This window comes from Parus major, chromosome 7 (genome assembly GCF_001522545.3).
Source record: "Parus major isolate Abel chromosome 7, Parus_major1.1, whole genome shotgun sequence".
Lineage (NCBI taxonomy): Eukaryota > Metazoa > Chordata > Aves > Passeriformes > Paridae > Parus > Parus major.
In genome coordinates this window covers 13,000,541-13,015,083 of record NC_031776.1, presented here as the reverse complement: position 1 = coordinate 13,015,083, position 14,543 = coordinate 13,000,541, and the positions used below count along the sequence as shown (strand labels likewise).

The 14,543-nt window shown below is 38.6% G+C and overlaps 1 protein-coding gene across 1 annotated transcript; it reads left to right on the top strand.

The window, feature by feature from the left end:
* The first annotated feature begins 1,471 nt into the window (after window positions 1–1,471).
* On the top strand, window positions 1,472–14,192 carry LOC107207627 (inducible T-cell costimulator-like). The gene is made up of 6 exons (XM_015635096.2): window positions 1,472–1,579; window positions 7,269–7,307; window positions 9,268–9,606; window positions 11,051–11,160; window positions 11,760–11,850; window positions 12,377–14,192. The coding sequence occupies exons 1-5, from the start codon at window positions 1,501–1,503 to the stop codon at window positions 11,847–11,849; spliced, it is 657 nt and encodes a 218-aa protein (XP_015490582.1). The 5' UTR covers window positions 1,472–1,500; the 3' UTR covers window position 11,850; window positions 12,377–14,192.
* The last annotated feature ends 351 nt before the right edge of the window (window positions 14,193–14,543 follow it).

The window sequence follows — 14,543 nt, the reverse complement described above, 5'->3', positions numbered from 1 at the left end:
TAAAGGTCATGTCCCAGGAGAGGGTTGCTCTGTCCTCTCAGCACTTCCCATTAGTTTTGATGGGGGATGGAAAAGATGATCCTCCCTGGAACCTCAGTAGTTCCCAAAATAGTTTAGAACTTCATAGGCAAATCTCAGGAGTCAGATGTATATTTTGAAGGTGTATCATTCTTTGAACCTTGATATACTTTCAGGCTTTGGAGTTAAAAGCATACTGCAGAAACTTTCTCTACTTAGAGTTGATTTTGGCCCCAAAGACTTGAACTGAAAATTTAGATAATGCCTAATTTGACTCAGGTTTAGATCCGACTGTAACTTTAAAAAAAACAGATTTGCAGGGCTTTGGAAAAATTTGAAGAAAGTAAAACTCTGCCAATGTCCATGTGAACAGATCTTGAACAGTAATAGTGAAAGACATTAAATCACTTTCTGAAGAAGAGTAAACCAACATGTGAGGATTTACTTACACAGTACAAAGTAGGAAGTAATCTCTAGCACAGTCCTGTTATTTTCCAATTATTTGACCATTACAAGGACTCAACCCCAGCAGTGTCTGTCAGGCACCACTGGCAGTCCTTTGTGTTTTCTCTTTGTGCAATCAGAAATGCAAACTTCATCTAATATCTTAAACATTATTTAGACGCTGGTGTTCCTGCATATTTTCTGCACGAAAATCAGTATTATAGACATAAATAAGCAGCCAGGATTAAATGATTGTAGAACATGTTACAAAGGGTCCTAAAACATTCCTGGGATAAAGATGGATAACAGGCCAGGATAGAGTGTGCTGCACAAAGGCAAGGAAGAGGGAAGGAGAGAACCTTTTGACCTAAGGCCCTAGGGCACTGAGTCAGATCTCCTCTCACAGAGCCACATGAAATTTCTCATGAAACTTCAGGCAAAACAAGCCTGATCTCCAGGATGGAAGTCACACTGGGATGAATTGTTTAGAAGTCACAGAGCTGAAGAGATCTTTGTGAAATTTGGCCGTGTTCTTCCCATGAATTTCAGGACCAGGACACACAAGAGACTCCCATCCCATTAACAAATGGTTTACACATAGAACAAGACCATTAGTTATGTAAAACCAGTTGAAATTAGTGGGGGAAAACCAGGTTGCCAGATACAAATGTGCATGTACTGTAAGGTAATACTGATTGCTCACCCTGGGCCATCTCCAGAAATCTACTGTAGATGACTGCAGCGTATATTGTGATAGACTTTACCAGAAACAGTCTGTGCAAACTGGACATTAAAAGTAATGTCAGAAAGTCTTTCATCCTCTTGTCTGTGACAGCAAACCACTAGGTAGGAAAAAAAAATAAAACATTAAACCAGGTATGTGCAACAGCTAATGCTGACATAGCTATAATGTTGTCAGGAGACAAATGTTAAATTAAAAAGTCATTCTGATTATCTTACAATTTTCCCCAGAGCCCACAAACCACTTCCTTTTCTACCCATGTGTGTTTCCCCATCCTCACAGTAGACAGAAGGCTGATGTCTCTGTGTCAGGCAGGCATGAAGGGAGTTGCTGTAACTTTCTGTGTCCTCTGCTTTCAGTTTGAAGCCCTGTATGGTGAGTAACATTTTGGACTATTCTCCTTGCAGTAGGTGTCTCTATAGAATATAACTTAGCTAATGATGGGAGACAGTAAACGAGGCATGATAGCAAAAGGCTGGAGGAATAAAGGTAATGGAGGGTAACGGCTGCAAAAAGACTGCTCTCAACTTTAGTATCACTGGTGTTGGTGGGAAGAGAATTTCTGCCAGCATAGGAGGTTTGCTCTGAAACTAAAATGTACAAGTTTTCATTGTTTGTGTTCTTTAGCTCATCTGCTCAGTGTTATCCTTTAGCTGGTTAGATTGTAGTGCTCCAGCCAGCTTCCCTTGATGGATATAAGCTCTCACAGCAGCATGATGGTGAATAATAAAGAGAAACCAGGTTGTCAATATTAAACCTGCTCTTGTTTGGGAAGGGAATTTTTATACAATGAAAAATGTATGTGACATGGAGATTATCTCATAATATAATCATAAAATGAGACTATTTTGGTGCAGGCTTGAAACACAGACTTGAAAGGAAGCATGGAATTCCTGTGCTGTGCTTGAGAAGGTGCACAGTGACAGCACCAGTCTCAGTCCAGCCTTAAATATGGATGTAGCATTTAACAAGATTCAGTGTTTTATCCCAGCTGTGCAAAGTAAAATATCACAGCTTTATCTGTAACCTCTCTGAAACCCACATTTTAATGGGTCAGCATGGAACTATAAGTAATAACAGATTAAGAAGAGTATTTTTTTCCATACATATACTGTCCAAGGATTTGGTATGATGCATCATATAAGTAAGATCTGAGATTTAGTGTGCACAGTTATGAAACACCATCTAAATATGTTCCTTTGATGGTCATTCCAAGGACTATTAAAAATTTGTTTCTGAAATTCTAGTGAAAAGGGATAGAATTTAATTATTCCTGAAGTTTCAGGAAGAACTTCAGCTTTCGTAAAAAAACCAAACACCTAGTTTTCAGCTCTTTAGGTAATGCAGATAGATTTTTTTGAAGGCTAACTAATATATGGATAGTGCGCTGAGTTTTCAGATAGAATGAAAAGATTCCAAGAAAGAGTAATTGTAATCAGTATCTTTTAAGGGAGTTCTCCTTGGAAAGTTGTTCTGAAGTCTACTAACAAAAAACTCTTTCACCTTGGTTATTTCTCCCCTAATTTAGAAAAAAATTAGAACAAATACCTGACCATCATGCTTTTACAGATGACTGAAGCTATCTAGAAAGCCCTTCCTCATGTGAAGAAATAAACTGTAATTTTAAGGGTGCAAATTGTTATATCCTGTCTGATACCATCATTTCTCCCTTCTTTCTCCTTTTCTTCAAATATGGAGGATAGGATTTGGGCAGGGGACTGGGGAAAGGAGATGACAAGACAAAGAGACTGTGTAAGAAGAAATGGTATCTCTCATGTTTTTTGTCTCACAGTGTTCTCAGTGTAACTTGTGACTTCTCTGGATGTAAATAGGTCACAGGAGGTGATATATATATATGTACATGTGTATAAATGTGTGTATTATGATTTGACAACCCAATTGTGACAAAGAAATTGTTCATAAGAGCAGGGAGCCTCTCTGTTGCCTGCAGAGAAACACAGGCAATGGGATTTTGGAGTACAGAGCTGTAGGTAGGATTCCATAGCACTTGAGGTCCTTGCTAAGAAGCTTTTACACATCAACATTTGCAAAGTGTTATCACTCTTCACCCACAGATCTCCTGTTGTCAGTACAGGAGGAAACCATGGTAATTTCTTAGAAGGGCTTCTGAAATATTATCAACACTGGCTCTTCTTTCTGTAGTATATTTTATACAAATTTCAGGATTTCTCAACATAAATTACACCATAGAAATAATTCAAATTAAAGATGGCTTCCTAGAATAAATCTGGCCATTACTCCTTTGCCCTCAAGCACTCCTTCCTCACTTAATCCTGGATTCTTGATAGATAGAAACATATTAGTTTTAGGCCTATGACTAATGACACCAAATTGACAGTGTCATCTTTCAGAGTGCCTTGAAAGTTTGAAACTATAGAAACTTAAAAACTGTGTTTAGTTTCATTATGCATTTAGTATTAACAAACAAATGTGTTTGTTTTAAATGTGGGGTCTTAAATTTCCTTGCTCATCTTCAGAAGCAAACACACAAAAGTGAAATTATGCTTCTTTTTATCAGCTTAGTTTTCTGAGAGCTGGGGAAGATAATATAAACAGCAAGAGAACAAAGTAACAGTATCTTATTCTACCCTAAACTAAGCTTGAAAAGTGATTGAAAGTGGTTTTTAAACTTCTATTAGGACCAAAATGTGTAATGGATCGGTGATGTTTTCAAACAGTGCTGGGTCTGTCAAAGAGCAATGAGAAAGCTCAAAATTGCAATCCCATTAATATGAAAACAACACACTTTCCATTGGCCTCAGTATCCAAGCACACTACCACAGAAATTCCCAAACTTCTGCCAAAAGGCTTTCCTGCTGCACTAAAGACGAAATTGAGATGGAAAAGTACATGACTGTAAATACAGTTATACACAAATGTACACACACGCTCTCCTTCAGAATTTAACATAGCAAGATGTAACTTTCATACACATGGTAATCTCTTAGATTTATATCTAAACCATAATATTTGTATTGGTACTCTGCTTCACATCAGGTGAGCCAGAAACAACTTCTCTCAACTCCACATTGTGACGCTGCTAGGAAACAAACTAGATTTGTTTCCTCATGACTCAAACCAAATTGTAATTGAATATCATTTTGTAACTGAACATTGCAAAATATGCAATTGAAATATCTCTTTTATGAAAAATAACAAAAAGGAATCTAACAGCCATATCTAGGCATTTTTATTGCTGAACCAGTGAAATTCTTCTGTTCCATTTCAGCAATACTACAATGTAGACTTTTATTCACATATTTCTGAGGTAGATTAGGGAGAATTAGTCTGTGAATCTTTCAATACTATTGGATTTTTAAATCCCAGTTTCCTATCTCACATCCCACTAAATGTGCATTCATTCTGACTGGAGCTTGGCTAGAAACATCCCAAATGTGTCTGACCATTAACATACAGGTCCATATGATTACCTAGGAATGAATGGGTACAAATGGGCACAGAAGATCAGCAAGGGGAATGAAGAACTTTTTAGTATTCAGCAAGTGCATTCACATTAGGAGCTGATGCAGAATAGCTAGTGAGTTTTTATATGAGGAAATTTATATCAGTTCTCACCCATTGTGGTCAATCCGTGTTGGCAATTTTGTATTTTAATCTCAGGCACTGTTAATCTAATTCTAAAATGTGCCACCTCTATCCCATGCTAAGCACACTCTTCTATATGGGCACTTGTTTCAGAGGAATTACTAATTGCATCACATTTACCAAAATGCTCATTCAGAGAAATATATTACTGAGTCTTCCTTGAAAACAGACATTTTAGGCTTCTGGGTTGGAGAGAATACAAAACGATCTTTCAGTTTGCCACAAGGTCACATGAACTAAGTGCTTAATGACCTCTCTCTGCCCTTTTCCATTAAAAATAAGGATTAAAACCATGATCTCTGACAAACATATTAACCCACATGGTATGAAAGGGCATTTTCATTAGCTAACAGTGAAATTGAACTATTCTCAGAGACAAACAGAGAAAACAAATCTGAAATTGTTCATTTAGTGCTCAGAGTAGGCTTGTCCCATGCTCCTCTGGGACACAGAAGGAATATGGCACCACTTGGCTCTGTGGCTGCCCTGACAGAGTCAGCATCTGCCTTTCCTCTCAGATGACCAGTGACAAATGTAGAGGTTTCAACTCCAGGTAGATGCTTCTCAAAAGTATCGGATAAGTTTATGCATTCATCATGCTCCCTAGCTTCTGTTGTACATTTGGTTTTTTTCTTCCCTTCCCTAAATAATTTGTTGGGTGTGTGGACTAATTTTAGAGGTATGTGTTACCAAACTGCAGGATGTCAAACTACAGAGCATTTTAAATGACCTTTATCTCAAATGCTAGTCTCATAGCAACTGTTTCTTTTCATCATGCAACATATAAGTTATCAAGAATTATTTCTTTATTTGACCTTTTCTTTCATCTTTTCAGACTGTATAATATTTTAAGGGCTTGCACTTTCTGTCTGTGCCTTCAGTGGTTCTAGAGCTCTATTTAATTGTGGCTTGGCAAGATGTGTGTTTTCTCTGCCTTATCTTCACACCAGTGGTACAAGATGCTAAATACCTTGTCTGTTATCATACACTTAAGTAATAGTCCTGAGAGAAGTACAGATATTAGAACTGTCACTGAATTAGATAAGGGTGCTGACTGTGCACAGTAAACCAGGAAGAATTTGATAACTAGGGAAATGGTAAATTATTATTTTTGACCTTCAGTCAAGAAGGTATAATAGCTTCTATTGCTCTCTAACTGAGCATCACAAAGTGTCTTCCAGAAGTCCATTACCTTCTGTGTCACACTAAATATATCTTAAATAAGTATAATTCATTTCAATGCCCTGCCAATGGCTGTAACTGGGGAGCAAAAATTCAAAAAAGGAAAAAAAGCATGAACACTGAAAGATTGAAAGAGTTGAGATCCTACAAAGGTATCCGAAAGAGAATGATCCTATATTCCTGTGCATTTACAGGCCAGATGTCAAAAGTAACAAGTGCCTTGGGAAAAAAATATTATTTATACTCTGCAATCACAGAGGTGCAGGGCATGTACTCTGTGTGGATGTATCTAGACTACCATGTAGCTCTAACAAGAATAGGATAGTGCTTCAAAGTCTTTAAGTGTTTGCCCTGTATTTCCTTAGCATCATAAAATCCTAATGTAGATATATTTCATTCTAAGCAGCATCTGAAGAACTTACTCAGGCTACCAGAAAACAGGAACAGCAGATAGAATATTTTTCTGTTTATCTGTTTACCTATCTGAACATTTAATTTTAGGGCTATGCAAAAAGAAGAATTCCAAATGAATTGCTATCAGACTGTGCTATGATGCCAGTACTAACATACAAACTGTTCCAAATGTTGCCATAATGTATGGTGATAAAGGGAGTGGTTTATAAAACAAAAGCAGAACAATTATTAAAAGTGTGTCTGTGTTCTATAATGCAGATCACCTATGAACAATAAGAGAAAAATTTGCTATTGGAAAAGGAACAAAATCATATGCTTTGCTTGAATGTTTTCTTGATGTATATATTGGAACATCATCCATATAATTATGAAAGATATTTCAGGGCTATGTCACGCAGTGGGGAAAGCAGAACAAACGTTGATGGAAATGAGTACTTTGGACTGGGAAAATATAATGCTGGCTCATTGCAAAATCAGGATTAATGAGAAATCAGAAATATGTTTTTTTATTTGAGGCAGATTTCTTCAGTATCTTGGTGAAAGTTACTTTCATGTCAGTTATATTTCTGAAGCACACGTATTACTTTGCAAAGTGTTTTAAGAATTGGTGAACATTATATATATGATCAATATAAATTCTGCCTTGGGCATTTTCTTTCTACTTTGATATTTATATTTCATTATTTTATCATATCATGTGACTTTAAAGCGTAGCACAGAAAGGATCAGATAGGATGATACAAATTATAAAATAGCTTCAGCATCTTAACACTGCATAGTTAACCCCCCGTTCCTGTGTCACTCTTGAATTTTAAACAGAAAACAATTTTGTATTTTTCAGGAATTGACGGCTACTCATCATGTGCATGCAAAAACTTAGGTAAGATGCATTTACCTAATTTGTTATTTGGTTTTAGATGCCTTTATACATCAGAATATACTGCCCTTAAAGAAAAAAATGGTCATTTTTTACTGCACATTTTAACATATTTTTGTCTGAGGGAGTTTTCTGTGCAATTGGTTGCTGACTTTTCAAAGCCAAACTGTGAGACAGCAGATGTCTTCAGTGAGTTCACTTTCTTTGCTTCTCCAAGAAGTTTGCAAAATGAGAATCACACAACATCTGAAATATTTTCATAGAGATTTTGGGAGGGACAAATGTGATTTCTGGATTGCATGTGGGTGCATGCACACAGTAACATTTGTCCTCTACACCTTCCATTATCTGAGCAATAATGGTGCTATAACCATCTATGTAATTAGGTTGAAACTATATCGTGTCTCAAATTGCTATCTACCCCACAAAGGTAAGTGAAGTCCTGTGGTTAAGGCACTCACATAGGAGCTTGGCGTTCACATCCCATTTTAAATTTTCAGCGTCATCATCAAATTTACTGGGTGTCCTGGCCCAGAGAGTGATGGTGAATACAGTTACATCCTGCTGGAGGCTGCTTACAAGTGCAGTTCCCCACTTGCACCTTCAATAAATTTGCAGACAACAGCAAGTTAGGTGGAAGTGTTAGGTAGGAGTATAGGAAGGTTCTGGACAGACTAGATCAATGGGTTGAGATCAATTGTATGAGGTTCAACAAGTCCAAATGCCAAGTCCTGCACTTGGCTCACAACAACCCTGGCAGCCCTACAAGCTGGGGGAAGAGTGTCTGGAAAGCTGCCTGGTAAAGGTCCTGACGGTGCTGGTCAGCAGCTGGCTGAACACAGACCAGTGTGTGTCCAGGTGGACAAGAAAGCCAGTGGCATCCTGGCCTGTATCGATTACTGCGTGGCCAGGAAGATCAGGGCAATGACGGTCACCCTGTACTAGGCAGTGGTGAGGCCACACCTCGAATCCTGTGTCCAGTTTTGGGCCCCTCACTACGTGAAAGACGTTGAAGTGTCCGAGTGGGTCCAGAGGAAGCAACAGAACTGATGAAAGGAGTGGCTGAGGGAGCTGGTGGTGAAAAAAGTGTGAAAAAAAGGAGGCTCAGGGGAGAACTTGCCATTTTCTATACCTGCCTGAAAGGAGGCTGCAGCAAGGTAGAGTCCAGTCTCTTCTCCTAAGTAACAAGTGACAAGACAAGAGGAAATGGCCTCAATTTGCATGAGTAGAGATTTAGACTGGATATTAAGAAAAATGTCTTCACTGAAAGAGCAGTGAAGCATTGGAACAGGCTGCCCAGAGAAGTGGTAGAGTCATCAACCCTGGAGGGATTTAAAAGACATGTTGGTGTGGCACTGAGGGACATGGTTTAGTGGTGGGCTTGGCAATGCTGGGCCAATGCTTATTCATGATGATCTTAATGATCTTTTCTAATCTAAATTATTTTATAATTGCATGTTCGGTAGGGTGCATATTACAAACCATAAACCAGAGATAATTGTCATCATTATCATCTTTGTCTCACTTGTTTTATTTATGAATAGGACAATCTGACACTGAGGCAGGGATTATATGTCTATACAGTGTTTGGTCCAGGGGGCCTTTAAACAATATCTAGCAATTGATAATGTAAGTAATATTAGTAACTTCACCATTTAGTAGCCTTAGTAGCAAGTAATATTTTCAAGGTCACTGATCTAATGCTAACAGTAATCTCTACAGCCTTAGAGCAGATAACAGGCCAGGTCTCATTTATTTTATCAGTAATGTTTGGCACAACCAGAATAATGCAATGGTATCTCATTGTGAGCGCTGCTTTTCACAGCCAAACCGTTCTGGCTGCCTACATGCCTCAGATTACAATCACATGGTTCATTTGTTTTGTTTAAATGAGGTTCTTAGGACTTTAAGATTCTTTTCACGGCTACGTGTGTGACTATACTTATTGTTTTCATGTCTTCAGATCAGCCCCACCTCTCTGATGCCCAGGCAATGGTGGAATTTGAAAATGGAAACTTCAAATTCACATTCCCCAACCCCAAAAATGTGAGTGAGTTCAGCATGACCCTCTTCAAAGGGCGTGAGAAGAAGGAAATCTGTGCACTCCATTTGAGCAAAGAGAGTGTTTTCCCCAAGAGTAATGTCACCTACTGTCAGACACAGAATTCAAGTAGCAGCACAATTTTCATTCTTAAAAATCTGGAAAGAAAACATAATGACTTTTATACCTACTGCCTGGAGATATTCTTACCCCCTCCTTACATAGATTGCTGTCTGAAAGAGACCTATTTGTACATCCAAGGTAAGTTTAGTTCTCTTCTCCCCTCACTTCAATTTACTGATAAGTAGACATTGGGCATAACTATGCTGCAGTGAAAAATGTGACTAGAGCTTGCACAGCTAATTACCAAGCAGCTTAGAACTACTTAGCAGGGGGCTGGTAACAGTGGAGCTGTGTTGGCACACTGCTCAGCATGTCCTCTCCATATTTATTCATCTTCTTGGGCAGGTTTTGCAGGTCGTGCTGAGCTTTGCGTAGTGGTGGTGGAACCCAAGTTAGCTTGATTGCAGCTTCTAGAGTACTACGGTCTCTCCTTTGCCTACAATAGCAATTTCTCTTGTCCATTTTTAAAGTTGCTGAGTATAAATATTAAGATTAGGTCTAGCCAGTGGGAAAAAAAGTCATTCTGAGAGCTATCTTCAAAAGCCTAGAATTAAAGAAAATTGATTGTCAAATACCCATACTAGTAGTGGTATATGGAACTCTTGGATGCCATTGAGATGTGAAGAAGATGGTGTTTGCCTCTGTGAAACAGACCTTCAGCTTTAGGGCCTTCTTAGTGCAGAAGAGATCCACAGCTGTTGAGAATTTTTGGCAGTTTACTGAGAAGGGCTTGGACTAACTCCAGAAGATTAACTACCCAGGCTTAAATTTTGACCTGACTTTCATTTGGTATCTCTTTACTATACTAAACTGAAAGAGTTTATGGTGGTTTTGCTCACACCAGTTCTTGTTTCTGCATACAGTTCAGCTGCAACATGGTACTTCCCTTGCTTTCTTTTCCTATCCCCTCCAAACACTAGGAATAAACGAAGATAGAAGTTAAAATGCTACAGCAATTATGTGGTTGAATCAAGTTGTCTCTCAATCCTCTCTGTATTTAAAATGCTCCTCAGAATCAAGCTGTGACATTTGGTTTTGTATGCAGTGTCCACTTCCACTTGTATGGATAGCCAGATGCTCAGAGCTTTTTCTAAACGTTTCACACCCTGTCATATTTTCTCCCAGATCTGGGCAAGGGTAATCTTGAGTACCTCAACTTGCCTTTCTATCCAAACATGACTGCCAAAGTCTACCCTTCTTTTGACCAGTCTTCCCTTTAATCACCTGTGGTACTTACGTATAATCTTAAACCTTGTTCAGGTCTGAAACACCATGTCGGAGGTTGAAAGCTTTCTTTTTTTCTTTTCTTTCTCAGTGTGCTCTCTGGCTTGGCTTCTTTTCAGTCTACACTTTCAGCACTGTGTACCAACAGTTCCCCTCTCTTTCTGGAAAAAATGTCATTTTCTGCTTCCTACTGAATACTTTTCCAGGGTGGCAATTCACCTCAGCAAAATCCTTCTTCAGTGTTCACTTTTGCTAGTTTATTAATATGAAGGGGGAAAAAAATTGAAGTTATCTGTGGAAGGCAAAATTGAAAACTATCAGTAATGACTTTTTTTTTTTTTTGCCTCCTCATCTTCAGATAAGGAGGACTGCTTTTCACTTGGACTCATGTCATGGATAATCATCAGTTTGATCATTTTTGCCATTTCCTGTGTCTGCTGTGTTGTGGCCTGTTGCTTAAGGAACAAGGTAAGCAAATACATGAGATTATACAGAACCCTTCTTCCAAAGGTCATGGACAGGGAACTTGATTTAGTGAGATTTAGAGAGTGGGACAAGCAAATACTCACTCAGCATGTGCTGTGTTTTTTGACAAAAAGATTGAGTTGTTAATTTACCACTGGAATTCAAGTCATTGATGACAATGGCTCAGATTAAATTTTTCTAAGACAGAATTGTTTATTGATTTAAAGGCTTGGAACCAAAGGAAAGAGGACAAATGCTGCACAGGTCAGCAAAATTACTTTGGTAAGCAGTTTGCCTGATTGTTTTCTTTAAGAATGGGAAACAATTATCAGTGGAGCAATTCCAGCACTATTCTGCTGCAAAACCACTTAAATTTGACTCAGGAAAGAAGACCAAGGACATTAGCTATTCTTTTGGGTAATGTGTGTTTTTAATTTTAATTTTGTTTTATTCCAAGTTTTCTGTGTGAGTTTGACATATCTATTCTGACAGTAATGTTCTCACTGAAAATAGAGTAGCTGCCCTACTTAACGAAGAAAGGCAGGAGTGGCAAAGGTAAGTGACCACAAATTAAATTCACTGCATTTTCTCTCTGTTGGCAGAATCAGACGAGTGAATCCAACTCCCATGAGTACAACAGTGAATACATGCCCATGGCAGCAGTGAATGCAGCTAAAAAACCAAGAATCTGAGGTTGTGTTAAGCCCAGTTGTACCTCTGCTTGTGTCTGTTGCAAGGCTTTCTCTGGGAGGGAAGAACTGCTTGCTGCATCTGCCAATAATTCTGGGTGGATGGGTGACTGGGCAGGATTGTTAGCATAGCTTGTTCACAGAGTTCATGCTGCCACGATGCAGGAAGACAAAAGTAAAACCAAAATCTCTGGAAACCTTTTGAATCATAACAGTGGAGTGGTTCCTAGAAATGCCACTGTTTCACGTCTGTGCAAAGTAATGATCTTACACATGAGAAAGAGATGCTAAACTGTTCAGTTCAGACTCCTGAGATGATACATGGTACCCAAAACCTCTGTGGGGAAGTGATTTACTAGATTTATGAGTGTTACTGGCTAAGAGCAAATATTCTGCAGAGAATGAGGAACTTCCTTACTACTTAAGCCCTACAGAAGCTACTACAGAAGTAGTTTTGGATACAGAACAGAATTTGAACTTATTCTGACATATGGGTGCTGCACATAACTGATTCTCCATTTCTATTCTAGGTATAAGTTGCTTGTGGCATGGAAATTTTGGAAGCTGAGTTTTCCAACTACTTGAACTTGGACAATGGAAAGTCAGCATTTCCCCACCTTTCCCAACCTACCTGAGCTCTCATGATGGCCCTGTGCTCAGTCATGTGACACCCACTGTTCTGAACTGTGTTTTTCTCTAGCCTTGTTTGTGAACTGACACCCTGACTGATCCACTGATTGGGACAGGAAATGATAATAATGTGTTAAAGATGTCAGCTTTCAGTTGAAGAAAATATAAGATTCCTGTAGTGCAGCTACAGAGAGAAATTTTATTTTCTAGTCTCCTTTATGATAAACTTTCCACTGGGGACAAAAAAAAAAGGACTACCTCCAAAGCCAAGCCTCGTGGTACCACACATGCCCTTTTGTTAGGGTTGGTTTAGCAGGGGAAGAAAACTTGAGGAGTACAGCAGGGACTTCGCTGTGACACATTGCCTCAGTTATGCACATCTACATTTTTCGTATTTGTGCTATCAATACAACTTTGCCATTCACACCTTGGGGCTCTTCTTATTTAACTAAACTCTGAATACTTTTACTAATAGATGAATATATTACAAGATATATATATTGTAAGACTGCAATTGCTCCTTAGGTGAGTTCAAATCTTACAAGATCTGTCCCTAAAGTCGGAGGCACTATCTCTCCTATTTGTGTCTTGCAGCACACACACAACACAGTCCCTATGGCCAGTATATTCATGGACTCTGCATTGCAATTGTCTTCCTCTTGTGGTTTGACATGAAATCTTTACAACTTCCCCAGGGGGTTCAGGGGTTACTTGACCTGCCTCAAATTGCTCAGAGCCTTCAGTACAATGAAATGGTCAATCCTTCATGCTCCGTGTGAAATCCATCAAAACTCTGACCATAAATGACCAGCTGTGAATCCAGCCTGAGTATCTTGCCAGACACCTTTGGGCTGCTGGAACCAGAGCGCTACATTGATTCTGAACCTCCCTGTAATACATTAGAAAACCCCAAATATTGGTCAGAGGATACTGCTGAGAGAGATGCACAGCCTACTTGTCTGGCAAACAGAAGGCTGGTTTCAAATTTGATAGGGCAAATAGGGACAAGAAGGAAATAAACTGGTACATCAAGAACAGGGCTTTCCTCAACAAACACCTGGAAACACAGAAGTATTGCAGAGGGAAGGTGCTAGCTGCTAACTGTCATATTAAGCAAATGAAAATGAGTAGGGCATCAAATGAGGCAGGGACTCCAATCACACAGCCCTGCTGTATAACCAACTAACGAGCTCCTAGGCAGAGATGGAGAGGAGAACCCTGGTATATTGGGTTACATTACATTTTTTCCCACCATTCTTTGACAAATTACTTGACCTCCCCAGAAAACTAAGCTTGCCTCTGTACATACATGAATACATTGATTTCATGGTTTAAAAAATATATGGATGAAATTATTGTGTTTGAAAATTATTGTTGAAAATAGCTAACGTATACTACCTTTGAGAAGAACTGGATAAAAGATCCTATGCAAGAGTGGAGAGTCTTGGAACCTTTCACCAGACTGAGAAGGAAATTCAAGAAAGAAAGAGTTTCTGAAAGAAGGAAAAACTTGAGGTTTGCCTTGGGATGCTGCTGGACAAACAACAAAGGATGGAAGTCTGAACAAAGCAGTTCAAAATACATACATCCTGCACTAGAGAGATAAATGATTTATATTCATTATAACAAAGTTTGTGGAAGTCTCAGGTTCTATTACTCCTTTCTTTTTGGAACAAGGTATTTTTATTCTTAATAAAACACTTTTTTTTTATGCCATATGTGTCCATAAGAATGTTCATGCATGCATGCATGTCATGTGAAAGAATTAATGTCAGTAAAATCCACAGCACAATGGGGAGAGTGTGCAGGGCAATTTATCCCTTTACAGCATTTTAATGGGAAACAGGAAAAGGACTTAGGAAAAAAAAATACTAAAAAAAGTGAAAACCAAAAATTTGGATCTGTTTCTAGGCAGTGAGGTAATGACACTGTTTGCATGTGTTTATTTCCTATTATTTTCATGAGAAACAGTTTTTTCATATTGTTCCATATATTCTTCCTTTCCTTTAATCCGTTATGCAGCATTTTTCAATTTCTTTCTGCCATTTTCCAATACCTCCAAATCAA